This window comes from Serinus canaria, chromosome 26 (genome assembly GCF_022539315.1).
Source record: "Serinus canaria isolate serCan28SL12 chromosome 26, serCan2020, whole genome shotgun sequence".
NCBI lineage: Eukaryota > Metazoa > Chordata > Aves > Passeriformes > Fringillidae > Serinus > Serinus canaria.
This window is the reverse complement of record NC_066339.1, coordinates 2,263,637-2,287,760: the sequence shown is the minus strand read 5'-3', so window position 1 is coordinate 2,287,760 and position 24,124 is coordinate 2,263,637. Positions and strand designations below refer to the sequence as shown.

At 50.5% G+C, this 24,124-nt stretch overlaps 2 protein-coding genes across 2 annotated transcripts in view; both read right to left on the bottom strand.

The window, feature by feature from the left end:
* LOC108963115 (uncharacterized) overlaps positions 1-13,455 on the bottom strand; it is an 18,546-nt gene extending 5,091 nt beyond the window's left edge. Inside the window, exons 1-9 of the mRNA XM_050984950.1 lie at positions 13,240-13,455; positions 11,836-11,901; positions 11,221-11,430; positions 11,084-11,144; positions 10,488-10,643; positions 10,440-10,443; positions 5,731-5,775; positions 3,216-3,329; positions 277-338 (exon numbers count right to left, since the gene is read on the bottom strand). Coding sequence (XP_050840907.1) covers positions 277-338; positions 3,216-3,329; positions 5,731-5,775; positions 10,440-10,443; positions 10,488-10,643; positions 11,084-11,144; positions 11,221-11,430; positions 11,836-11,901; positions 13,240-13,455 — 934 coding nt within the window. The remainder of the gene's footprint in view (positions 1-276; positions 339-3,215; positions 3,330-5,730; positions 5,776-10,439; positions 10,444-10,487; positions 10,644-11,083; positions 11,145-11,220; positions 11,431-11,835; positions 11,902-13,239) is intronic.
* LOC127060814 (omega-hydroxyceramide transacylase-like) lies at positions 7,047-24,124 on the bottom strand. Its single transcript, XM_050985323.1, has 4 exons — positions 23,514-24,124; positions 23,377-23,437; positions 22,733-22,936; positions 7,047-7,480 (listed from the first exon to the last, which is right to left on the bottom strand). Exons 1-3 carry the CDS (start codon positions 23,697-23,699, stop codon positions 22,770-22,772), a joined length of 414 nt encoding a protein of 137 aa, XP_050841280.1. The 5' UTR covers positions 23,700-24,124; the 3' UTR covers positions 7,047-7,480; positions 22,733-22,769.

Sequence of the window (24,124 nt, the reverse complement as noted above, 5' to 3'; positions counted from 1 at the left end):
GCTTTATTATGGAGAGCACCTCTCTTTCTTTTATTGGATATGCTTGCCTTGAATTTCCTTTGCCTTATTTGAGTTAATAAGGTGCAGTGAGTATACAGACACTGTTTTCTCTGTGCTGCTTAATTGACCCATGATTTACACTTTTCAGGAAGGAAATAAAGTAAAAATTTGAGGAATTAACCACTGATAATGAAACAAAAATCTTTTACAACTCCAAATATTCCCAGATATCCCATCTCTTTAGACACAAAATATACTGATATCGGTAGCCCTTACCCAGATCACGTCCACACAATCCTGCTGTAGCTATAATAGATCCTGAAGATGCTCCATAGATCCTGTATGCAGATTTCATTATGTCAGGAGACAGGTCCCGCAAAGCAGATAACACTCCAGCTTGGTATACAATCAAAGAACTACATCCTCTAAAGAGTATAGTGTAAGGTCTTCCCTCTTTTCCACTCATTTTCAGCATCTCTGCTAACTCCAAGCACCCCAACAACAAGAAAACAGCTGCCCAGCAGCTTCAGTGGTTTTTCCAGAGCCACCCAAACCTCAGCTGTGGTTCTCTTTCCAAGCTCACTCTCACAGACTTATATGCCTCTGTTTGGGCATAAATCTCTGAGCCAAAGGTCCAGTGGAACAGCAGCAGTGGGCAGAAGTGGATGATGTGATGTCCTAATGCTCATTAAAATAAGATTACTGCAATGCAGGTGCCTGAGGTGAGCACTGGCAGCCCCAGGCGATGGGGACAGCCACATGTGGCACTGATGCGTTGGGAGAGCAGCCCAGGGGTGCGGTGGGCCCCAGGACGGAGTCTTTGGGAGGGAAAAGCTGCTTCCCAAAGTGCTGAACTGCTTCAGTGACACCCTGGAGTTCCAGCACAAAATCCCAGCCTCTTGGGCAGTAGAAACCTGCAAATATTCCCTGGTACAAAAGAGTCTTGCAGCTGCTGCTCAAAACTCTCTTGCCCCATTTGCCACAGGTTGCCAAACCCATCACAGGGATTGGAGAAGGGGGCTGGATTACTAAAGAAATCACAAGAGAATTTGGAGAAGGTGATTGGGATACCAGAGAAATCACAACCGAAGCTGTTTTCCTTCTTTCACAATTTCAGGGCCTGAGTTTGCTTGCAAAAGGATAAAAATACAGAGTCCAGGTAACAACTCCTGCTTTTGCCTGCCTCCTACGTGGGCTGTGTTTTCAGTAGAGCAACCAGTCAGTAAAGAAGGAAAGAAGGAGGGAAAAGTCTGACAAATGCAGGGATTTATTGGTTATCCATGTAGAAATGCAAAGCCTTCTTAGCTTTGCAGCTGGGTGAGCCATTGGGAAGCTGTGAGTGGGGAAAGCATGGCTGAGAGCTGGGCAAGGCAGAGGCAAGTGGCCAGGGGTGTCCAAGTTGTTACAGCCAGTAACAACTTGGACACCCCTCATCTGATATACAGGGAAATCTACCCACCATCTTCAGGCAAAATGCTTCCAAAGCCACCAGGAGATGCTTCTGTCCCTCGTGCTGTGTGCCAGGGCAGTGCTGGAGGGATTTGGATGCAGCCCTGATCTCTGTGAGGGGGCTGCAGAACAGCCCTGAGGATGACAGAGCAGCTGTGCTGGACTTGCTGGGGCTGGCAGGGCTGTAGGCTCCACTCAGCCCAGAGCATCAGCCCAGGGTTAATCCAGCCCCAGTTCCATGTGGGAGCAGTGTCTGCCACCACCCAGGAGCCAAGGCACTGAGCTCCTTGCACACACCTGCAGGGTCCTGCTGCTGAGCAGCAAAATAAAACTGGAGACTCGAGACAAGAGGAAGAAATATATTCCACGCCTAATCTAGAGGACAAATGCACTGGAAATAATTTCATACCTACTCCTTAGTGCAAGAATCCCCTAAGAATTGACTGCAACTTCAGAAGCAGCTTGTAGTGCAGGAGGGAAGTGGCATTTGGGAATGCTTGGGTGAGGCAGACAAAGTTCTTCAGCTTGTGGAAAACCTTTATGCCCACTTGCATGGCTTGGGGAATATACCAGAGGCAGTCTTGTAGAAGCACCAGCATTGCGAGTGCTTCAAGCCTTGGGTCCAAGCCTCCTGCCCTCAGTCAGCAGCATGAGAAGGAACTAGAAATGTGACACATCATTGCACTGCTTTCCAAATACAGCTGGAGAGCTCTGACATTCCAATCCCAACCCAAACCCATAGATCACGCCACACAGGCCATGTTTTACTCTTTATTGCACCTCTGTAATACTGAGATAGTTTGTAAATCCCTTTGTTTGACCTTCTTACTCAATCTTGCAGCACCAAGAAGTAAACAGTGTTTATCGTGGGAAAGCAGAGGGTATTGTAAAAGCAAGGCAACCCCGACAGAGGCTGGAAAAATGGTGAGGAGTCTCCGTCTTATCAGAAGGCTAATTAATTACTTTATTATACTACATTATTTATTATTACATAACACCTAAACTGAATCTGCACAAGAACACAACTCCTCTGCCCAGAATCTTGTGACTGTCTGCTGACCAACAGTTTGGACACGTGCTTGGCCCTGATAGGCCAAGGAAACAAAACATCAGTTTGGGAAAGCAATCTCCATACTTTCTACTGTGGCGCAACACAGGGCAGCAAATGAGATAAGAATTGTTTTGATCATTTTTTTCTCGGCTTCTCTTACTGCATCTCTCAGGTTCAGACAATGGGAATCCCACTGAGGGAAGCCAAGAGTGCACCTGCCTATTCCCTCCTAGCAGGTAGTGCCACATCTCCCTGGCTTTCAAAGCCTTGGACTGTCCCTGGTGTGCTCCAAAAGGAGCAAGGAGTTAGAAGAAATGTACTTGGGTGCAGTTTGTGTCAGAGTGAAGTAGCCAGAGCTCCAAAAGGTGCTTTCAAAAGAAGCAATGCAGGTGATCTGAGGAGGAGTGACCCAGGCAGTATAAACAGTGATTGGGAAATGCTGCTGTGGAAATGCAGAAGATGTTTCTTGGCCCCTCTGTGCCCTGCCCCAGGATGGGACACAGGCTGTGTGTGTCCCTAGGTGCTGCCCTGTGTTTTGAGTCTGTTGTTTTATCAGGCCAAACACCCTCTCTGTACAGTGTGTGATTATTTAAGGAGTTTCCATGGCACCTCCCCAGTTTAGTGCACTAAAGAAGAGGAAGCAGAATAAAGGAGTGGCTCTGGCAGGGGGCTGAACTTGTCCATGCTGGTGCTTTGTTCACCTGTTTGCACTCACCTGGGCTCCTCAGTTCCCTCTTGGCTGCTCCATGTTTCCTCACATCCCAGTGGCTCCCTCCTCAGCAGGAAGGGCTGATCCTGGCCCAGGCAGCACATTCCAATCCTTGTCCTCCTACCAGTACACAGATTTTAGCTGAGATGACAACATGAGAAACAGTTTTGCTGCTGATGTCACTGACAATCTTTCATCTGAATAAGAAAGGAAAGAGTGGGAATGATCCACTGTGGACCTTGCCTCACTAATTGGTGTTTCTGTGGCTTTGGCAGCTCCTAGAAGGTGCCCCACCACACTTATCTTTCCTCCTACCAGGAGTGTGGCACAGGGACCTCCAGCCTATCCTAGGTTCAGCATTAGGGAGAGAAACCTTTTCCCTGTTCCCGTGACAAACACCTCATCTGGGGACATGAGGGGATGATGTCACTGCCCAGGGCAGCTGCTTGAGCTGCCCTGACGGTGATGAAATGGTGACTTCAGCACCTTGACTTCACCCTGCTCTGGAGCAGTGCCTGGTGCTGCCAGCCAAGGGCAGGGCTCTGCAGGACAGACCTTCCTGCTCAGCTGCACCCCTGGGCAGAGAGCACCAGGAAATGTTGGAGCAGATCACCTCCAGCTGGAAGAAGTTCTGGCAGGCACAGCTTCATTTCAGGCCAGAAGAGATTCCTTAGCCTTGCCAGACTCTTAGGATCCCCCTGTAACACCACTAAGACATTTCAGGAGTAGAGAATGGTATGGCCTGGAAGAAACTTTAAACCATATCCAGTTCCCCCCTGCCATGGCAGGGACACCTTCACTGTCCCAGATTGCTCCAAGCCTTGTCCAACCTGGCCTTGAAATAATTAACACACCAGAGCCAAGGAGGAGCCCTGCAGGATACAGGCACAGCTGGACTTCTGGGTTAAAGAAAAACAGAAGAAGCTCAGCCTAGTTGATTTATAGCCAAGTCACAGCCTGGGAGTCAGCAGCAGGAGCACAATGCTCCTAGAGCATTGTGGAATCATCAAATCATGGAATGGTTTGGGCAGGAAGGGACCTTAAAGCTCATCTCATTCCAGCCCTGCCGAGGGGCAAGGACACTTTCCTCTAGATCAGGTTCCTCCTTCAAGCCCTAATCAGACTGCTCTTGCTCCTCGTGCTTCCAAGGGAATCTCTATTCCCTGAATTAGTTGCTATTCCCTGGATTAACTCAATTTCCTGGATTTATGTGTCCCTGGTTAGGGCCCGTTTCTCCCACTGCTCTGAGGGCTCGGCCGTTCCCTGTCCCTGCTGCTCTGAGGGCTCGGCCGTTCCCACTCTCCGGGCTCTGAGGGCTCGGTCGTTCCTGTCCCCAGAGCTCTGAGGGCTCGGCCGTTCCCGCTCTCTGGGCTGTGAGGGCTCGGCCGTTCCCACTCTGTGGGCTGTGAGGGCTCGCCCGTTCCCTGTCCCTGTTGCTCTGAGGGTTTGGCCGTTCCCATTTCCAGGGCTCTGAGGGCTCGCCGATTCCCGTCCCCGTTGCTCTGAGGGCTCGGCCGTTCCTGTCCCCAGGGCTCTGAGGGCTCGGCCGTTGCTGTCCCCAGGGCTCTGAGGGCTCAGTCGTTCCTGTCCCCAGGGCTCTGAGGGCTCGGCCGTTCCCACTCTCCGGGCTATGAGGGCTCGGCCGTTCCCGCTCTCTGGGCTGTGAGGGCTCGGCCGTTCCCTGTCCCTGTTGCTCTGAGGGCTTGGCCGTTCCCCTTTCCAGGGCTCTGAGGGCTCGCCTGTTCCCGTTCCCGTTGCTCTGAGGGCTCGGCCGTTCTTCCTGCCCTCACTCCTGCCCTTTGCCAATGTGGCAGCCATGGCAAGCGTCGGCCCCGTGCATCCGTCGTGGGAGCCTTTAGAAAGCAGGAAAGGCTTGCTAATCTGTGCTGATTGCTATCATTAAAGATGTCTTTGTATGATGTTACATTCTCTCTGCCCAGACCATGTCTGATGCAGATGATGAAGCTGGACCTGTTGTCACAAACACCCACTGTGTGCTGGTGCTCCCAAATCAAGGAGGATTTTGAGAACCCAGCCTGGTTTGGGTTGGTAGGGGCCTTAAAGCTCATCTCCTTCCACTTACTGCCACAGGGTGAGGATAAGGAGATGTTTGAGCAGATCACATTTAGCTAGAAGGTGTTTGGGCAGGCACAACTGAATTTCAGCCTAGAAGACATTCCTTACCCTATGTGGACCCTTAGGATGACCCTGGTTATACCAGATCTGCAAGGAAGACATTTGAAAAGTAGATCAGAGAATCCCAGAATGGTTTGGCTTGGAAGGTACCTCAAAGCTCATCCAGTCCCACCACCTCCCATGGCAGGGACACCTTTACTATCCCAGGTTCCTCCAAACCCCATCCAACCTGGCCTTAGACACTTCCAGGGATCCAGGGGCAGCCACAGCTGCTCTGGGCACCCTGTGCCAGGGCCTGCCCACCCTCCCAGGGAAGAATTCTTTCCCAATATCTGATCTATCCCTGCCCTCTGGCAGTGGGCAGCCACTGACCCTTGTCCCGTACCTGCAGTTCCTGATGAGAGGTCCCTCTCCAGCTTCCCTGTAGCCCCTTCAGCTCTTGGAAGGGGCTGTGAGGTCTCCACACAACCTTCTCTTCTCCTGGCTGAACAGCCCCACCATTCTCAGGCTGTATCTGTAGTGGAGGTCCTCGAGTAAAAAAAGCCACGGGGGCTGCTTCCAGCCAGATAGCTGAATTCCTGCAGGTTCAGGGTGCCCCAGGAAGCAGGCAGGCCCAGGTTGGGCTGCCCAGCCTTCCGGAGGCTGGGTGTCCAAAACTCAAACTGCTCTATAGCTGTGGCCACCATTAGCAAGCTCAGTGATTGTCAGCTCTTAGTGATCTCAGCTATTTTATAGTTTCAGCTCTTTAGCTTGCTAAAGGCGCTCTGGCTAGTAGTGGCTTCCAGGAAAGCAGATGAGAGAGATAAAGAGAAGGCAGCCTCTGGTGGTTCCATGGTAGTTTATTGAGGGGTTCGTGAAAGGTTCTGATGACAGCTCTTCTGTCAGAATGGGCTAAAGTAGCCCCTTATATAGGGTTAACAGGGTTCAGGAACTGATATATTGTAAGGGTTAGGGAAAAAACCTATGGGGTTACAGAGAGATTAGCGGGCCTGGAGGTCTGGAGGGAAGACTTCTGGCTTAGTTACTATGACTTGGCATTTTCTTATCTCTAAGCCTCCATCCTCCACGGGGCTCTAGCCCCATGTCTGCTACACTCCAGTCCCCTTGTAAAATTATATGGGCCATTTTGTTGGATCCTGCTTACACTGGATCCTGTTTGCTCCTGTCTTCCATCCATCACTGCAGCCAAAGGCGAGCTGCTCAAATGCAGCTGTTCCTGCCACAGGGCAAAGTGGAAGGCTCACAGACACGAAGGCCTCCCCAGGCAGGGACAATCAGCCCATCATTTGCTTTTGCACCTCTGCTCCCTCCCACGTATCCAACAGCTCCTTCTCCAGGCTGCTGCAAGCACCATCCCCACCTCCAGGCAGGATATTAGCATTTCAGTCAGCCTGAGGCAGTTACCCTATTGAAAAGGGCATTAAACACCCCCAAAGAAAATTCTCATCAAGGAATTGGACCTCCAAATCCATTAAAAGCATCTGCAAACCTCAGCCACGAACTGGAGCACAGTTTGAACTGCCCAGTGTTTCTCACCTACCCCTTGTGGTGCTTGATCATAAACAATTAGTAAAACTTTGAGAACTTTAAGGAAGATCAATCTGCAAGGAATCCCCAAATGCTAAAATGATCTTCAGCACAGAATCCTTCCTCTGCAAACCTGCAGGAATGAGGAAGAAATAAGAATGAAACAATTCCACATTCCAGTCAGCTGGGTTTTGGTTTATTAATCCCTCATCTTTTCAAGCAAGCAGAGCTGGTGCTGCCTCCTCTTGGAGACATGAGCTTGGAGCTAATGGCAAGGGAGGCTTTGCCAGAGGCAGTGGCTAGAGACCAAGTTTGGCATTGACTGGAATCACCTGGTGCAGGAGCTTGTTTCATGCCAGGGAAGCAAAGTGGCAAGCCCAGCTGCACCCAGTGGGGATAGAAGCAGCCTGGAATGCCTCCTCCAGGGGTGGAGGATGGGAAGCATGCGGGAGCTGTGGCCCTGCCTGTGCTGAGACATTGCTGGCACAGTCCATGTGCTCCTTGGGGCAGGTCAGGCTCAGCCTTCAGGCTGGGTTCCAAGTTGCTCATTTCCTCAGAAAGTGGGGCCAAAGGCAGCAGCGGGCTCAGAAATGCTCTTCAGCCTGGCCCTAAAGGGAAAAAAACCACGTTGGTCACTCTGACAGACACCTCTGGCAGTTCCTGTGGGACAAAGTGGATTCAAGTGCCTGGTCAGAGCTGCTTCCCTTCCTCCTGTTGTCTACAGGACAGCTGGTTTTGGTATCCCCAAAATATTGCCCCTGTACCCCTGTACTGTTGCTTGTCTCATTCTGCTTCAAACTCAGTGGAAACGTGAAGCCTGAGGTGGATGGGATGAGAGTCTGGAGACAAGCCAAGACAGCAGAGCTCCCTCTGGAGCTGGATCCCACTGCAGGTCTAGAGGGAAGAGTCCTTGAGTCTGATGTGTGGAACTGAGCCCAACAAAGCCAAGCACGTGCCCAGTCCTGCCTGTGGCTCTGGCTGTTGGCTGCAGGTGCTTTATGCCAGCCTCTGTTTCCAGTCTGGGCACTAAGGAGGGTGCAATTCCTTGTGCAATTGTCCTGCTGGGCACACAGATAAGTGGCAAGTGCTTGTGGACAACCTGCTAGGTCAGCCTGAGCCTCGTGGGATTGCAGGCTGCAGACAGTTGTCCAAGAAATCAGGTACAAGTTGTTCCTGATGTTTATGCCTCTGCCGCTGTGCTAGCATCACTGATGTTCTGGCATGGCAGAGAGAAACAGTGCAGGAGCCTTTTCCTGGCCGTGAACAGTAGGGCTTTTCCTTCCCAGAACTGGAACATCTGATGTGCTTCTGCTCTGGAGATGGAGAGCCTGGACTCACCCCTTCATTGCTGTCTGGCCTACAAATGAGTCTTGATTCCTCCCACAGGAGGAATTTTTCTCCTGAGACTGGTCAAAAACGTTGCAGCCCAGCTGGAAAGCAGAGGCAGAGATTCCTGCTAGCCCAGAGCTTCCCAGCTTCCAAAGAAACCTCATTCCCAACTTTTTGCTTCCACAAGCTGCTCATAGCTCAGACTGATGGAGCCTTTAAAAAAGCATCCAGGGAAGCAACTTCTACAGCCTAACACTGTGTCCTGCATTTCTTAGTGGGTTGAGAGTTGGTTTGTTTCCAAAGGAAGTATCTTTCTTGCTTCCATTTTGTGTTTTCCAGACTTTTCCTTTTAGATCTGGAATGATAATGGTCCTATTCTTTCCCCTTTATATTCCTTACTTGTTCTGGGCCTCCTAGATCTAGGAGACTGTGTCTTTCATCCCTTTAATTTAATTAATGCAGCTACCTTTTAAATAGTTATCATGTTGAAAAAGCTGAGTAATTTGTCTTAATCTGTTAAGTTCTGAAATGTTGAAAAACTCAGAAAGAAAAAGAAAATGAAGAGTAAAATTGAAAGAAAGATTGCATTTTATCAGCTGCTTCTTTGTATATTTTGGTAAACTGCAAACTGAAATGCTGGGGATTCACTGGTTTCCCACTGAAAAGTAAAATGGGAGCAGTCATTATTTTGCATAGGATTGCAGAAAATGATAATTTTTGGATTTAAACCCATCTTGTGTTGCTTGAAAATGATATAGGTAGAGGTTTACTTGCAGCTCTAATATGCTTTCCTTGCGCTGTGTTAGGTTAGTAGAACCTGACTTGTAATGGTGGCAGAGAAAGGCACAGAAGCTGCTTCTGAGGGGGAAGCTCCTCCAGGCTTGTGCCATGTCCAGCTGAGGCAATCCCTAAAGGCTCTGACAATTGACATATGGGGTGGCCCATTTAGAGAAGTTAGCAATGCCTCTGTGATGACATATTTAAGAAGGGAAAAAGGCATGCAATTCCTCTTTCCCTTTCCTTGGAGAGATGGTGGGGGAGCCACCGGTCCCCTTCCCAAGGGGGGCTGCTGGGCCCTTTCCTGGAGGGGCTGCTGGGCCGTGCCACGGGGGGCAATCCCAGCACCATGAGTGGCTCTGAGGCCGAGGCCGGGAGTGGCCAGGGCCAGGAGCAGCTGCCGCCATCCCAGTCCAGGAGGGACCACACAGCCAGGGCGGTGTGACGTGGCTGCTGCCATCTCGGCATGGCTCACAATGAACTTTACTGGCTTAGCCGCTTTTAGCCAGCCATGCTGCTGAAAGAAGGGCAGAAAGGGCAGCAGCAACTTTTCCTTTTCGCTGCCCCACATGAGGAGAGATGTTAAACAGAGCCGATGACCAGTGTGGCTTGCGCAGCGCCACTGTGGAGCACGTGACTAGCAGTGAAAGGCAAGGCGAGTAATTCCTAAAGCGGAGCCCAGACAGGAGTAGCCTTTCAGTGCTCCAGATCTCTATGAAGTTTTCCAGTTGATAGAACTTGAAAACAAATGAACCTACAGACACCAATTCTCTCCCAAGTCAGAGAAAGGAAAAAGGTGAAGACACATAAGGAGAACAAAATGGCCACACTAACGTCAGTGCAAAAGAGGAAAGAGGAGGAGAAAGTGCTCCAAGCATTGGAACAGAGATTCTTCTGCAAGGTGTAGTGAGGGCTATAATACAACAAACTGTTTCCTTATAATTCATGAAGTGCATGGAGCTGATGCAGCATTCACTCACATCCCGTGAGAAAAGGGCACTCGTGCTGGAGCATGTGGATGCTGAGAAGCTGTGATTGGGTGAGAGGCTTGAATAGAGAAAAGAAAAAGTATTTCTTTGGCTGCCTCCAGAGCTCCTAAGGAGAAGTTTGGATTTGGGTGGCACAGCAAAGGCAGCTTGAACCCTTGAGACAGCCCTAATGAAGGGAGGTGTGGGCAGAACCTGTTCTTACCTCACTGGGGAGTGAATACAGGGCCTTCTCCATGGAAAGAGCTCCTTCTCCACAGAGCCCTTCTGACCCAGCCACCAAGGAAGTCCTCAGTGCTGACCGAAATCGAGGGTGAGGGCTCAGTGTGAGGCCTCACTTGTAAGCCCTGACCGGAGAGGGAACTTTCTCCTGTTCCTGATGTTCTCACCTGCCCCAGAGCCTCTTTGGGCACTGACAGCCCTGGGCAAGTATCACATGAAAATTGATGGGGTAAAGGAAGTGCTTGTTCTTTACCTTCCTGGGGGTGGAGAAGGTGGTGTTGTGGGGCTTCCTATTCCTCTTCACCTGCTGCCTGGCCGACCCCTGGATTCTCTGTGGTGTCATCCTCATGATCTGTGGCTCTGGAGTGAAGACCCCTCAGCTGTGGCTTCAGGTGCAGGGTTTCCTCATGAGCCAAGGAAAGTGTGAAGCCCTCAAAGTAATTCACCTGGAAATCCCCTGGTGGGAAGAGATTCCAGTTCTCACTGCTTGTTGCTCAGCTGCCAGGTCTGCAGCTGTGTGAGGCATGACCTGGGCTGAGTGGAAATCAGGGATACAGATAAACCCAGGGCTCAGGCATCACCAAACATTGCTGCTCTGTGCATGTTGGGCTTATCAAACACCACACAGGGCACCTGAGCCTGCACTTGTGTGTAGAGATCCTGGGACCTGTGTTCCCTGGGAAAAAGCTCTGTCATGCGCAGTGTGGCAGAGAAAACGGGAGTGTGGCTCCAGAGGCAGCTTCAGGAGAGGCCATGCCTCAAGGAATTGTGGCAGTGCCAGGAATGCAGGCATTTGTGTGCCCCAGTCACTCTGGGGCAGCATCTCTTTCCTTGTGTCAGCAAACCAAGGATGTAAGGGAAGCCCCCAACCTACCTGTCCCACTTGCAGTCACTTACTGAGGCGTTTTAGGAAGGAGATCATGTCCTGGTAGCCCTGGATATAAAAGCGGTCCATGACCTGTGAGGGGAGGTGGCAGTCAGGGCAGCTGGGCTGCTGGGGGCTCATGGCCCTGCTGCCTGGAGGAGCTGCTCACCTGACGTGAGGGAACCTGGAAAACGTATAATAAGCGGCAAATGTTCATTTTTGAGATCTGGAAGATACAGTCAGAGAGCTGGAAGGTCAGGAATGCAGCAGGGCCATCCTTGGGGCAGATGTCGTATTCGCCGGCGAAGGCAGAGATGGTGATGGTGGTGCGGGACACGAAGTCAGCTCTCCACATGGCCAGCTCCCCATCCACGTAGCGCTGGCAGACAGAACAGGGAGCGGCTGAGGTTCAGGGGCCCCACAGATCCCTTCCAGGGAACTGCCCCACCCACTGCTCCCCTGCTCCAATTGCACACCTGCCCTACTCCCCCCAAAAAGCTACTGCAATGAAACTGGGAGGAAAGTGCAGCAGAAGGGAGCTGAGGCAACCCCAGGGACAGGAGAAATGGACAATTCAGTGAGAAGCTCAGTCCTGTCTGCAGTGAGGTCGGATTTTGGGGCCCTGTTCTTCCCTCTGCAGACACTGGGGGAACCCAGCCTTGAGCTCCGTTGGTGGCAAACCCAGGTAGAAACATCCTTAATGCCACCACTGGAGAAAGGACAGAGGCTGGAGGGGCCCTGGGCCAGAGCAGGGACAGGGTCTCCAGGACACAAATCTACTCACCACCCCACGGAACGTTGGAGGGAAAAACCCAAAATACAGCGGGAGGAAGCAGCTGCACGTCACAGCCTGTGGGTGAGATGGGAAGGACAGAGGTGAGCAAAGAGCCACAGAAACCTTTCCCTTTGGGAGGGGTGGCCCATCTGTGTGTGCCAAAACAGGGCTCCCATCCGGGCTATTGGGCACCACAGACTAATGGGCACCAGACCTTGTCTGATACCCACAGCCAGTGCAGAGAAGTAGGAAAGGAACCTGTAAAATGCCTCAAATTGCTGTCTGCATGTTCAGGAGAATTCAGAGAGCAATCAAAATGTCTGATTTGAAAAAATTATGTCAGCTTGTCTGAATTCAGAGGGTGGCAAGAACAGAAGTCATGGCATGGACTAGAATGTGCCAGAGCCTGTGTCCTAGGGTCACATAATGAGGCATGTATCCCCATTTGTTTGTTCTGTTTATGCTGGATATTATGTTCTGTGCCTTGAAGATTGGCTGTGGAGAGCGAAGGTGGTTTTTTTTTGTTTGTTATCAGCTTACTCCCCTACAGCTGGCGGCACACACAGACGGGGCAGTACTTAGTGTGGCTTTTGCTTTTTCTTTGCTTTTTGCTTTGCTCTTGCTTCTGCTTTGCTCCTGCTTTGCTCTTGCTTTTTGATTTTTGCTTCTGCTCATTAGTTAGTTTAGCTAAGCAGACCGAATTTTCCCCTGACTATTTTTCCTTTCCCTTTTTTGGAAACACTCGAACCTGCTCCGGACTGGGACCTGGGAAACACAGATTTTGCACCTTGTGGCTGCAGCAGCTACCCCCAGTGCCAGAGAGACTGATAACAGAGCAACCACTTCCAAGAGAGACTTTCTGAATTTGTCATCTTTTTCAGAACAGTGAATGAGTATTGTCATCTGGTATTGTTCATTTTGTGTGCTGGGGGGTTCTGTGCCTGTTAAATAAACAGGTTCTTTCCACTTCTCTCTGAGGAATCCTTCCCTAAGTGGTTTGCGGGAGGCGCCCTGTTGGTTTGCTTTCTGGAGGAAAAACCCTTTGGAGTTTTTCTCCAAAATTTGCCGTAAACGAGGACAGTCTTTTAGGATAAGACTAGGGGTGATGATTTCTAACTACAAGGGTGGAGATTTAGCTATTTGAATGATATTTTTTACCATGAGGGTGCTGAGGCCATGCACGGGTTGCCCAGAAAAGCTGTGGCTGCCCCATCTCTGGCAGCATCCAAGGCCAGGTTGGACGGGGCTTGAGACCAACCTGGGACAGTGGAAGGTGTCCCTGGCCATGACAGGGTGGAACTGGATGAGCTTTAAGGTCCCATCCAACCCAAACCATTCTGTGATTTTGTGCTGCTGCCAGGCAGCCAATGTCACCAAGCTCTTCCCTCACGGGGTGGCTGTGGCTGCTCCCACCTGAATCAGCTCCTCCTTTGAGGCAAACTCGGACACTGTCACGCTTCTCCAGTCGTGCAGGCGGGTGAGGATAATGTGCAGCTTTCCAGACACCAGCTCGTGGGCATTCGGAGGCAGGAATTTGTCTAAAGTCTCTCGTAAGAGTCTAAGTGCTGGTCCTCCAGTAAACAGCCTCCAGAAGGAGGTTTTCAAATGACTGAGGATATGCTCCTTCATCTCATCTGAAGCACAGCAAAGCAAATCATTCTACATCCCTTATATTGTTATTTTCACACTTTATGAGCTACACTTCCCCTTTCACACTTTATGAGCCAAACCTTTCCACGGGGAAAGGGGTATTTTACCTGGCTGCTAAATGCTCATTTAGAGGCATTGTGTTTCATTAGGGCTGAAGCTCCAATGTGTGGATCCAACAGTTTCAATATAGCAGGAGGCAGAAGTATTTTGGTTTTTTTTCCTATTTCTGCCCATTTTCTGCACAAGGCATTTTAAAAGGTGTTGGACAAATGGGAGAAAATGGACAGGATACCTTTCTATAATGTTTTCTTCCCCCTCATTGTTTTGGGAATCCACAAACAATCCTAAATGCCTTATCAGGTAGATCACCTCTATTTCTTTTATTAGATATGCTTGACAATTCCAGTAATGACCATATCTACTCTGTTTTCTCTGTGCTGCTTACTTTACCCATGTTTTACAAACTTCAAGAAGCTAATAAAGTAAAAATCTGAGGAATTACCATTGAAAATGAAAAAAAAATCTTTTACAACTCCAGATATTTCCAGGTATTCCCAGATATTCCCAGATATTCCATCTCTTTAGACACAAAATAAACAGATATCTGTAGACCTTACCCACATCACATCCACACAATCCAGCTGTAGCTACAATAGATCCTGAAGATGCTCCATAGATCCTGTATGCAAATTTCATTATGTCAGGAGACAGGTCCCGCAAAGCAGATAACACTCCAGCTTGGTATAAAACTAGGAAACTACCGCCTCTAAACAGTATGGAGTAAGGTCTTCCCTCCTTTCCACTCATTTTCAGCATCTCTGCTAACTCCAAGCACCCCAACAACAAGAAAACAGCTGCCCAGCAGCTTCAGTGGTTTTTCCAGAGCCACCCAAACCTCAGCTGTGGTTCTCTTTCCAAGCTCACTCTCACAGACTTATATGCCTCTGTTTGGGCATAAATCTCTGAGCCAAAGGTCCAGTGGAACAGCAGCAGTGGGCAGAAGTGGATGATGTGATGTCCTAATGCTCATTAAAATAAGATTACTGCAATGCAGGTGCCTGAGGTGAGCACTGGCAGCCCCAGGCGATGGGGACAGCCACATGTGACACTGATGTGTTGGGAGAGCAGCCCAGGGGTGCGGTGGGCCCCAGGACGGAGTCTTTGGGAGGGAAAAGCTGCTTCCCAAAGTGCTGAACTGCTTCAGTGACACCCTGGAGTTCCAGCACAAAATCCCAGCCTCTTGGGCAGTAGAAACCTGCAAATATTCCCTGGTACAAAAGAGTCTTGCAGCTGCTGCTCAAAACTCTCTTGCCCCATTTGCCACAGGTTGCCAAACCCATCACAGGGATTGGAGAAGGGGGCTGGATTACTAAAGAAATCACAAGAGAATTTGGAGAAGGTGATTGGGATACCAGAGAAATCACAACCGAAGCTGTTTTCCTTCTTTCACAATTTCAGGGCCTGAGTTTGCTTGCAAAAGGGTAAAAATACAGAGTCCAGGTAACAACTCCTGCTTTTGCCTGCCTCCTACGTGGGCTGTGTTTTCAGTAGAGCAACCAGTCAGTAAAGAAGGAAAGAAGGGGGGAAAAGTCTGACAAATGCAGGGATTTATTGGTTATCCATGTAGAAATGCAAAGCCTTCTTAGCTTTGCAGCTGGGTGAGCCATTGGGAAGCTGTGAGTGGGGAAAGCATGGCTGAGAGCTGGGCAAGGCAGAGGCAAGTGGCCAGCACAGCCAGTAACAACTTGGACACCCCTCATCTGATATACAGGGAAATCTACCCACCATCTTCAGGCAAAATGCTTCCAAAGCCACCAGGAGATGCTTCTGTCCCTCGTGCTGTGTGCCAGGGCAGTGCTGGAGGGATTTGGATGCAGCCCTGATCTCTGTGAGGGGGCTGCAGAACAGCCCTGAGGATGACAGAGCAGCTGTGCTGGACTTGCTGGGGCTGGCAGGGCTGTAGGCTCCACTCAGCCCAGAGCATCAGCCCAGGGTTAATCCAGCCCCAGTTCCATGTGGGAGCAGTGTCTGCCACCACCCAGGAGCCAAGGCACTGAGCTCCTTGCACACACCTGCAGGGTCCTGCTGCTGAGCCTTGATTCCTCCATCTTGTCTCCACAACCCCCCTGTACCAAAACCCCAAAATCTGTAATTTACCCTATACTATGTTTTCTCTTCACCATTCACACCCGAGTGATTCCCACAGGTTCCATCTCCTCATACATCGGTGGCACATCCCTAGATGGATCAAAATCAAGCCACCAAGTGCTTTTGGCAACATTCCAAGGACCCCGAGCCCCCCAAGGGTTCTCTCGGTAGCTCTGGACATCAGGAGTGATGTGCTGAGTTCCCACATCTCCCCCTTTTGTTTCCACAAAATAAAACTGGAGACTTGAGACAAGACGAAGAAATATATTCCATGCTTAATCTAGAGGACAAATGCACTGGAAATAATTTCATACCTACTCCTTAGTGCAAGGATCCCCTAAGAATTGACTGCAACTTCAGAAGCAGCTTGTAGTGCAGGAGGGAAGTGGCATTTGGGAATGCTTGGGTGAGGCAGACAAAGTTCCTGAGCTTGTGGAAAACCTTTATGCCCACTTGCATGGCTTGAGTACCAGCATTGCCAGTGCTTCAAGCCTTGGGTCCAAGCCTCCTGCCCTCAGTCAGCAGCATGAGAAGGAACTAGAAATGTGACACATCATTGCACTGCTTTCCAAATACAGCTGGAGAGCTCTGACATTCCAATCCCAACCCAAACCCATAGATCACGCCACACAGGCCATGTTTTACTCTTTATTGCACCTCTGTAATACTGAGATAGTTTGTAAATCCCTTTGTTTGACCTCCTTACTCAATCTTGCAGCACCAAGAAGTAAACAGTGTTTATCGTGGGAAAGCAGAGGGTATTGTAAAAGCAAGGCAACCCCGTCAGAGGCTGGAAAAATGTTGAGAAGTCTCTGTCTTATCAGAATTAATTACTTTATTCTTAATTACTTTATAATTAATTACTTTATTTTACTATATATTCAATATTGCATAACACCTAAACTGAATCTGCACAAGAACACAACTCCTCTGCCCAGAATCTTGTGACTGTCTGCTGACCAACAGTTTGGACACGTGCTTGGCCCTGATAGGCCAAGGAAACAAAACATCAGTTTGGGAAAGCAATCTCCATACTTTCTACTGTGGCGCAACACAGGGCAGCAAATGAGATAAGAATTGTTTTGATCATTTTTTTCTCGGCTTCTCTTACTGCATCTCTCAGGTTCAGACAATGGGAATCCCACTGAGGGAAGCCAAGAGTGCACCTGCCTATTCCCTCCTAGCAGGTAGTGCCACATCTCCCTGGCTTTCAAAGCCTTGGACTGTCCCTGGTGTGTCTCAAAAGGAGCAAGGAGTTAGAAGAAATGTACTTGGGTGCAGTTTGTGTCAGAGTGAAGTAGCCAGAGCTCCAAAAGGTGCTTTCAAAAGAAGCAATGCAGGTGATCTGAGGAGGAGTGACCCAGGCAGTATAAACAGTGATTGGGAAATGCTGCTGTGGAAATGCAGAAGGTGTTTCTTGGCCCCTCTGTGCCCTGCCCCAGGATGGGACACAGGCTGTGTGTGTCCCTAGGTGCTGCCCTGTGTTTTGAGTCTGTTGTTTTATCAGGCCAAACACCCTCTCTGTACAGTGTGTGATTATTTAAGGAGTTTCCATGGCACCTCCCCAGTTTAGTGCACTGGAAGAGGAGCAGAATAAAGGAGTGGCTCTGGCAGGGGGCTGAACTTGTCCATGCTGGTGCTTTGTTTGCACTCACCTGGGCTCCTCAGTTCCCTCTTGGCTGCTCCATGTTTCCTCACATCCCAGTGGCTCCCTCCTCAGCAGGAAGGGCTGATCCTGGCCCAGGCAGCACATTCCAATCCTTGTCCTCCTACCAGTACACAGATTTTAGCTGAGATGACAACATGAGAAACAGTTTTGCTGCTGATGTCACTGACAATCTTTCATCTGAATAAGAAAGGAAAGAGTGGGAATGATCCACTGTGGACCTTGCCTCACTAATTGGTGTTTCTGTGGCTTTGGCAGCTCCTAGAAGGTGCCCCACCACACTTATCTTTCCTCCTACCAGGAGTGTGGCACAGGGACCTCCAGCCTATCCTAGGTTCAGCATTAGGGAGAGAAACCTTTTCCCTGTTCCCGTGACAAACACCTCATCTGGGGACATGAGGGGATGATGTCACTGCCCAGGGCAGCTGCTTGAGCTGCCCTGACGGTGATGAAATGGTGACTTCAGCACCTTGACTTCACCCTGCTCTGGAGCAGTGCCTGGTGCTGCCAGCCAAGGGCAGGGCTCTGCAGGACAGACCTTCCTGCTCAGCTGCACCCCTGGGCAGAGAGCACCAGGAAATGTTGGAGCAGATCACCTCCAGCTGGAAGAAGTTCTGGCAGGCACAGCTTCATTTCAGGCCAGAAGAGATTCCTTAGCCTTGCCAGACTCTTAGGATCCCCCTGTAACACCACTAAGACATTTCAGGAGTAGAGAATGGTATGGCCTGGAAGAAACTTTAAACCATATCCAGTTCCCCCCTGCCATGGCAGGGACACCTTCACTGTCCCAGATTGCTCCAAGCCTTGTCCAGCCTGGCCTTGAAATAATTAACACACCAGAGCCAAGCAGGAGCCCTGCAGGATACAGGCACAGCTGGACTTCTGGGTTAAAGAAAAACAGAAGAAGCTCAGCCTAGTTGATTTATACCCAAGTCACAGCCTGGGAGTCAGCAGCAGGAGCACAATGCTCCTAGAGCATTGTGGAATCATCAAATCATGGAATGGTTTGGGCAGGAAGGGACCTTAAAGCTCATCTCATTCCAGCCCTGCCGAGGGGCAAGGACACTTTCCTCTAGATCAGGTTCCTCCTTCAAGCCCTAATCAGACTGCTCTTGCTCCTCGTGCTTCCAAGGGAATCTCTATTCCCTGAATTAGTTGCTATTCCCTGGATTAACTCAATTTCCTGGATTTATGTGTCCCTGGTTAGGGCCCGTTTCTCCCACTGCTCTGAGGGCTCGGCCGTTCATGTCCCCGTTGCTCAGAGGGCTTGGTCGTTCCCATTTCCAGGGCTCTGAGGGCTCGCCCGTTCCCTGTCCCTGTTGCTCTGAGGGCTCGGCCGTTCCCACTCTCCGGGCTCTGAGGGCTCGGTCGTTCCTGTCCCCAGAGCTCTGAGGGCTCGGCCGTTCCCGCTCTCTGGGCTGTGAGGGCTCGGCCGTTCCCGCTCTCTGGGCTGTGAGGGCTCGCCCGTTCCCTGTCCCTGTTGCTCTGAGGGCTTGGCCGTTCCCCTTTCCAGGGCTCTGAGGGCTCGCCTGTTCCCGTTCCCGTTGCTCTGAGGGCTCGGCCGTTCTTCCTGCCCTCACTCCTGCCCTTTGCCAATGTGGCAGCCATGGCAAACGTCGGCCCCGTGCATCCGTCGTGGGAGCCTTTAGAAAGCAGGAAAGGCTTGCTAATCTGTGCTGATTGCTATCATTAAAGATGTCTTTGTATGATGTTACATTCTCTCTGCCCAGACCATGTCTGATGCAGATGATGAAGCTGGACCTGTTGTCACAAACACCCACTGTGTGCTGGTGCTCCCAAATCAAGGAGGATTTTGAGAACCCAGCCTGGTTTGGGTTGGTAGGGGCCTTAAAGCTCATCTCCTTCCACTTACTGCCACAGGGTGAGGATAAGGAGATGTTTGAGCAGATCACATTTAGCTAGAAGGTGTTTGGGCAGGCACAACTGAATTTCAGCCTAGAAGACATTCCTTACCCTATGTGGACCCTTAGGATGACCCTGGTTATACCAGATCTGCAAGGAAGACATTTGAAAAGTAGATCAGAGAATCCCAGAATGGTTTGGCTTGGAAGGTACCTCAAAGCTCATCCAGTCCCACCACCTCCCATGGCAGGGACACCTTTACTATCCCAGGTTCCTCCAAACCCCATCCAACCTGGCCTTAGACACTTCCAGGGATCCAGGGGCAGCCACAGCTGTTCTGGGCACCCTGTGCCAGGGCCTGCCCACCCTCCCAGGGAAGAATTCCTTCCCAGTACCCCATCTATCCCTGCCCTTTGGCAGTAGGCAGCCACTGACCCTTGTCCTGTCCCTGCAGTTCCTGATGAGGGGTCCCTCTCCAGCTTCCCTGTAGCCCCTTCAGGTCTTGGAAGGGGCTGTGAGGTCTCCACACAACCTTCTCTTCTCCTGGCTGAACAGCCCCACCATTCTCAGCCTGTCTCCATAGGGGAGATGCTCCAGTCCCCTTGTAATATTTTATTGGCCATTTTGATGGATCCTACTTCTTGCACTGGATCCTGTGTGCTCGTGTCTTCCATCCACCCTGGATGGATTTACACTCTCAAGCACTGCAGCCAAAGGCGAGCTGCTCAAATGCAGCTGTTCCTGTCACAGGGCAAAGTGGAAGGCTCACAGACACGCAGGCCTTCCCAGGCAGGAGGGAGGAGCCCATCATTTGCTTTTGCACCTCTGCTCCCTCCCAGGTATCCAACAGCTCCTTCTCCAGGCTGCTGCAAGCACCATCCCCACCTCCAGGCAGGATATTAGCATTTCAGTCAGCCTGAGGCAGTTACCCTATTGTAAAGGGCATTAAACACCCCCAAAGAAAATTCTCATCTAGGAATTGGACCTCCAAATCCATTAAAAGCATCTGCAAACCTCAGCCACGAACTGGAGCACAGTTTGAACTGCCCAGTGTTTCTCACCTACCCCTTGTGGTGCTTGATCATAAACAATTAGTAAAACTTTGAGAACTTTAAGGAAGATCAATCTGCAAGGAATCCCCAAATGCTAAAATGATCTTCAGCACAGAATCCTTCCTCTGCAAACCTGCAGGAATGAGGAAGAAATAAGAATGAAACAATTCCACATTCCAGTCAGCTGGGTTTTGGTTTATTAATCCCTCATCTTTTCAAGCAAGCAGAGCTGGTGCTGCCTCCTCTTGGAGACATGAGCTTGGAGCTAATGGCAAGAGAGGCTTTGCCAGAGGCAGTGGCTAGAGACCAAGTTTGGCATTGACTGGAATCACCTGGTGCAGGAGCTTGTTTCATGCCAGGGAAGCAAAGTGGCAAGCTCAGCTGCACCCAGTGGGGATAGAAGCAGCCTGGAATGCCTCCTCCAGGGGTGGAGGATGGGAAGCATGCGGGAGCTGTGGCCCTGCCTGTGCTGAGACATTGCTGGCACAGTCCATGTGCTCCTTGGGGCAGGTCAGGCTCAGCCTTCAGGCTGGGTTCCAAGTTGCTCATTTCCTCAGAAAGTGGGGCCAAAGGCAGCAGCGGGCTCAGAAATGCTCTTCAGCCTGGCCCTAAAGGGAAAAAAAAACACATTGGTCACTCTGACAGACACCTCTGGCAGTTCCTGTGGGACAAAGTGGATTCAAGTGCCTGGTCAGAGCTGCTTCCCTTCCTCCTGTTGTCTACAGGACAGCTGGTTTTGGTATCCCCAAAATATTGCCCCTGTACCCCTGTGCTGTTGCTTGTCTCATTCTGCTTCAAACTCAGTGGAAACGTGAAGCCTGAGGTGGATGGGATGAGAGTCTGGAGACAAGCCAAGACAGCAGAGCTCCCTCTGGAGCTGGATCCCACTGCAGGTCTAGAGGGAAGAGTCCTTGAGTCTGATGTGTGGAACTGAGCCCAACAAAGCCAAGCACGTGCCCAGTCCTGCCTGTGGCTCTGGCTGTTGGCTGCAGGTGCTTTATGCCAGCCTCTGTTTCCAGTCTGGGCACTAAGGAGGGTGCAATTCCTTGTGCAATTGTCCTGCTGGGCACACAGATAAGTGGCAAGTGCTTGTGGACAACCTGCTAGGTCAGCCTGAGCCTCGTGGGATTGCAGGCTGCAGACAGTTGTCCAAGAAATCAGGTACAAGTTGTTCCTGATGTTTATGCCTCTGCCGCTGTGCTAGCATCACTGATGTTCTGGCATGGCAGAGAGAAACAGTGCAGGAGCCTTTTCCTGGCCGTGAACAGTAGGGCTTTTCCTTCCCAGAACTGGAACATCTGATGTGCTTCTGCTCTGGAGATGGAGAGCCTGGACTCACCCCTTCATTGCTGTCTGGCCTACAAATGAGTCTTGATTCCTCCCACAGGAGGAATTTTTCTCCTGAGACTGGTCAAAAACGTTGCAGCCCAGCTGGAAAGCAGAGGCAGAGATTCCTGCTAGCCCAGAGCTTCCCAGCTTCCAAAGAAACCTCATTCCCAACTTTTTGCTTCCACAAGCTGCTCATAGCTCAGACTGATGGAGCCTTTAAAAAAGCATCCAGGGAAGCAACTTCTACAGCCTAACACTGTGTCCTGCATTTCTTAGTGGGTTGAGAGTTGGTTTGTTTCCAAAGGAAGTATCTTTCTTGCTTCCATTTTGTGTTTTCCAGACTTTTCCTTTTAGATCTGGAATGATAATGGTCCTATTCTTTCTCCTTTATATTTCTCATTTCTTCTAGACCTTCTAGATACAGTTCATTGTGTCTTTCATCCCTTTCATTTAATTAATGCGGCTGCATTTTAAATAATTGTCATGTTGAAAAAGCTGTGTAATTTTACTTAAAGTGATAAATCCTGAAATGTTGAAAGACTTATAAGGAAAGAGAGAATAAAGAGTAAAATTGAAAGAAAGATTGCATTTTATCAGATGCTCCTTTGTATTTTTCAGTAACAACAAACTGCAAACTGAAATGCTGAGGTTTCACTGGTCTTCCATGCAAGAAACTGGCAGCTGCCATTATATGGAATATGATTGCAGAAAACAACAATTTTTGAATTTAGACTTGCCTTGTGTTGCTTGAAAATGATATAGCAAGAGGTTTGCCTGCAGCTCTAATATGCTTTCTTTGTATTAAGTATTTCTTTGGCTGCCTCCAGAGCTCCTAAGGAGAAGTTTGGATTTGGGTGACACAGCAAAGGCAGCTTGAACCCTTGAGACAGCCCTAATGAAGGGAGGTGTGGGCAGAACCTGTTCTTACCTCACTGGGGAGTGAATACAGGGCCTTCTCCATGGAAAGAGCTCCTTCTCCACAGAGCCCTTCTGACCCAGCCACCAAGGAAGTCCTCAGTGCTGACCGAAATCGAGGGTGAGGGCTCAGTGTGAGGCCTCACTTGTAAGCCCTGACCGGAGAGGGAACTTTCTCCTGTTCCTGATGTTCTCACCTGCCCCAGAGCCTCTTTGGGCACTGACAGCCCTGGGCAAGTATCACATGAAAATTGATGGGGTAAAGGAAGTGCTTGTTCTTTACCTTCCTGGGGGTGGAGAAGGTGGTGTTGTGGGGCTTCCTATTCCTCTTCACCTGCTGTCTGGCCGACCCCTGGATTCTCTGTGGTGTCATCCTCATGATCTGTGGCTCTGGAGTGAAGACCCCTCAGCTGTGGCTTCAGGTGCAGGGTTTCCTCATGAGCCAAGGAAAGTGTGAAGCCCTCAAAGTAATTCACCTGGAAATCCCCTGGTGGGAAGAGATTCCAGCTCTCACTGCTTGTTGCTCAGCTGCCAGGTCTGCAGCTGTGTGAGGCATGACCTGGGCTGAGTGGAAATCAGGGATACAGATAAACCCAGGGCTCAGGCATCACCAAACATTGCTGCTCTGTGCATGTTGGGCTTATCAAACACCACACAGGACACCTGAGCCTGCACTTGTGTGTAGAGGTCCTGGGACCTGTGTTCCCTGGGAAAAAGCTCTGTCATGCGCAGTGTGGCAGAGAAAATGGGAGTGTGGCTCCAGAGGCAGCTTCAGGAGAGGCCATGCCTCAAGGAATTGTGGCAGTGCCAGGAATGCAGGCATTTGTGTGCCCCAGTCACTCTGGGGCAGCATCTCTTTCCTTGTGTCAGCAAACCAAGGATGTAAGGGAAGCCCCCAACCTACCTGTCCCACTTGCAGTCACTTACTGAGGCGTTTTAGGAAGGAGATCATGTCCTGGTAGCCCTGGATATAAAAGCGGTCCATGACCTGTGAGGGGAGGTGGCAGTCAGGGCAGCTGGGCTGCTGGGGGCTCATGGCCCTGCTACCTGGAGGAGCTGCTCACCTGACGTTTGGGAACCAGAAAAATGTACAGTAATCGGCAAATGTTCATTTTTGAGATCTGTAAGATACAGTCAGAGAGCTGGAAGGTCAGGAATGCAGCAGGGCCATCCTTGGGGCAGATGTCGTATTCGCCGGCGAAGGCAGAGATGGTGATGGTGGTGCGGGACACGAAGTCAGCTCTCCACATGGCCAGCTCCCCATCCACGTAGCGCTGGCAGACAGAACAGGGAGCGGCTGAGGTTCAGGGGCCCCACAGATCCCTTCCAGGGAACTGCCCCACCCACTGCTCCCCTGCTCCATTTGCACACCTGCCCTACTCCCTTCCCCCAAAAAGCTACTGCAATGAAACTGGGAGGAAAGTGCAGCAGAAGGGAGCTGAGGCAACCCCAGGGACAGGGGAAATGGACAATTCAGTGAGAAGCTCAGTCCTGTCTGCAGTGAGGTCGGATTTTGGGGCCCTGTTCTTCCCTCTGCAGACACTGGGGGAACCCAGCCTTGAGCTCCGTTGGTGGCAAACCCAGGTAGAAACATCCTTAATGCCACCACTGGAGAAAGGACAGAGGCTGGAGGCGCCCTGGGCCAGAGCAGGGACAGGGTCTCCAGGACACAAAT

Bases quoted from the DNA above. Each gene is read 5' to 3' on its own strand.
- LOC127060814 (XM_050985323.1), bottom strand. From the start codon at position 23,699: ATGTGGAGAGCTGACTTCGTGTCCCGCACCACCATCACCATCTCTGCC. The intron at 23,438-23,513 runs GTGAGCAGCTCC...CTCCCCTCACAG, and splicing joins TTCTGGTTCCCAAACGTCAG to GTCATGGACCGCTTTTATAT. The intron at 22,937-23,376 runs GTAAGTGACTGC...TCTTCCCACCAG, and splicing joins CTCCTTCCTAAAACGCCTCA to GGGATTTCCAGGTGAATTAC.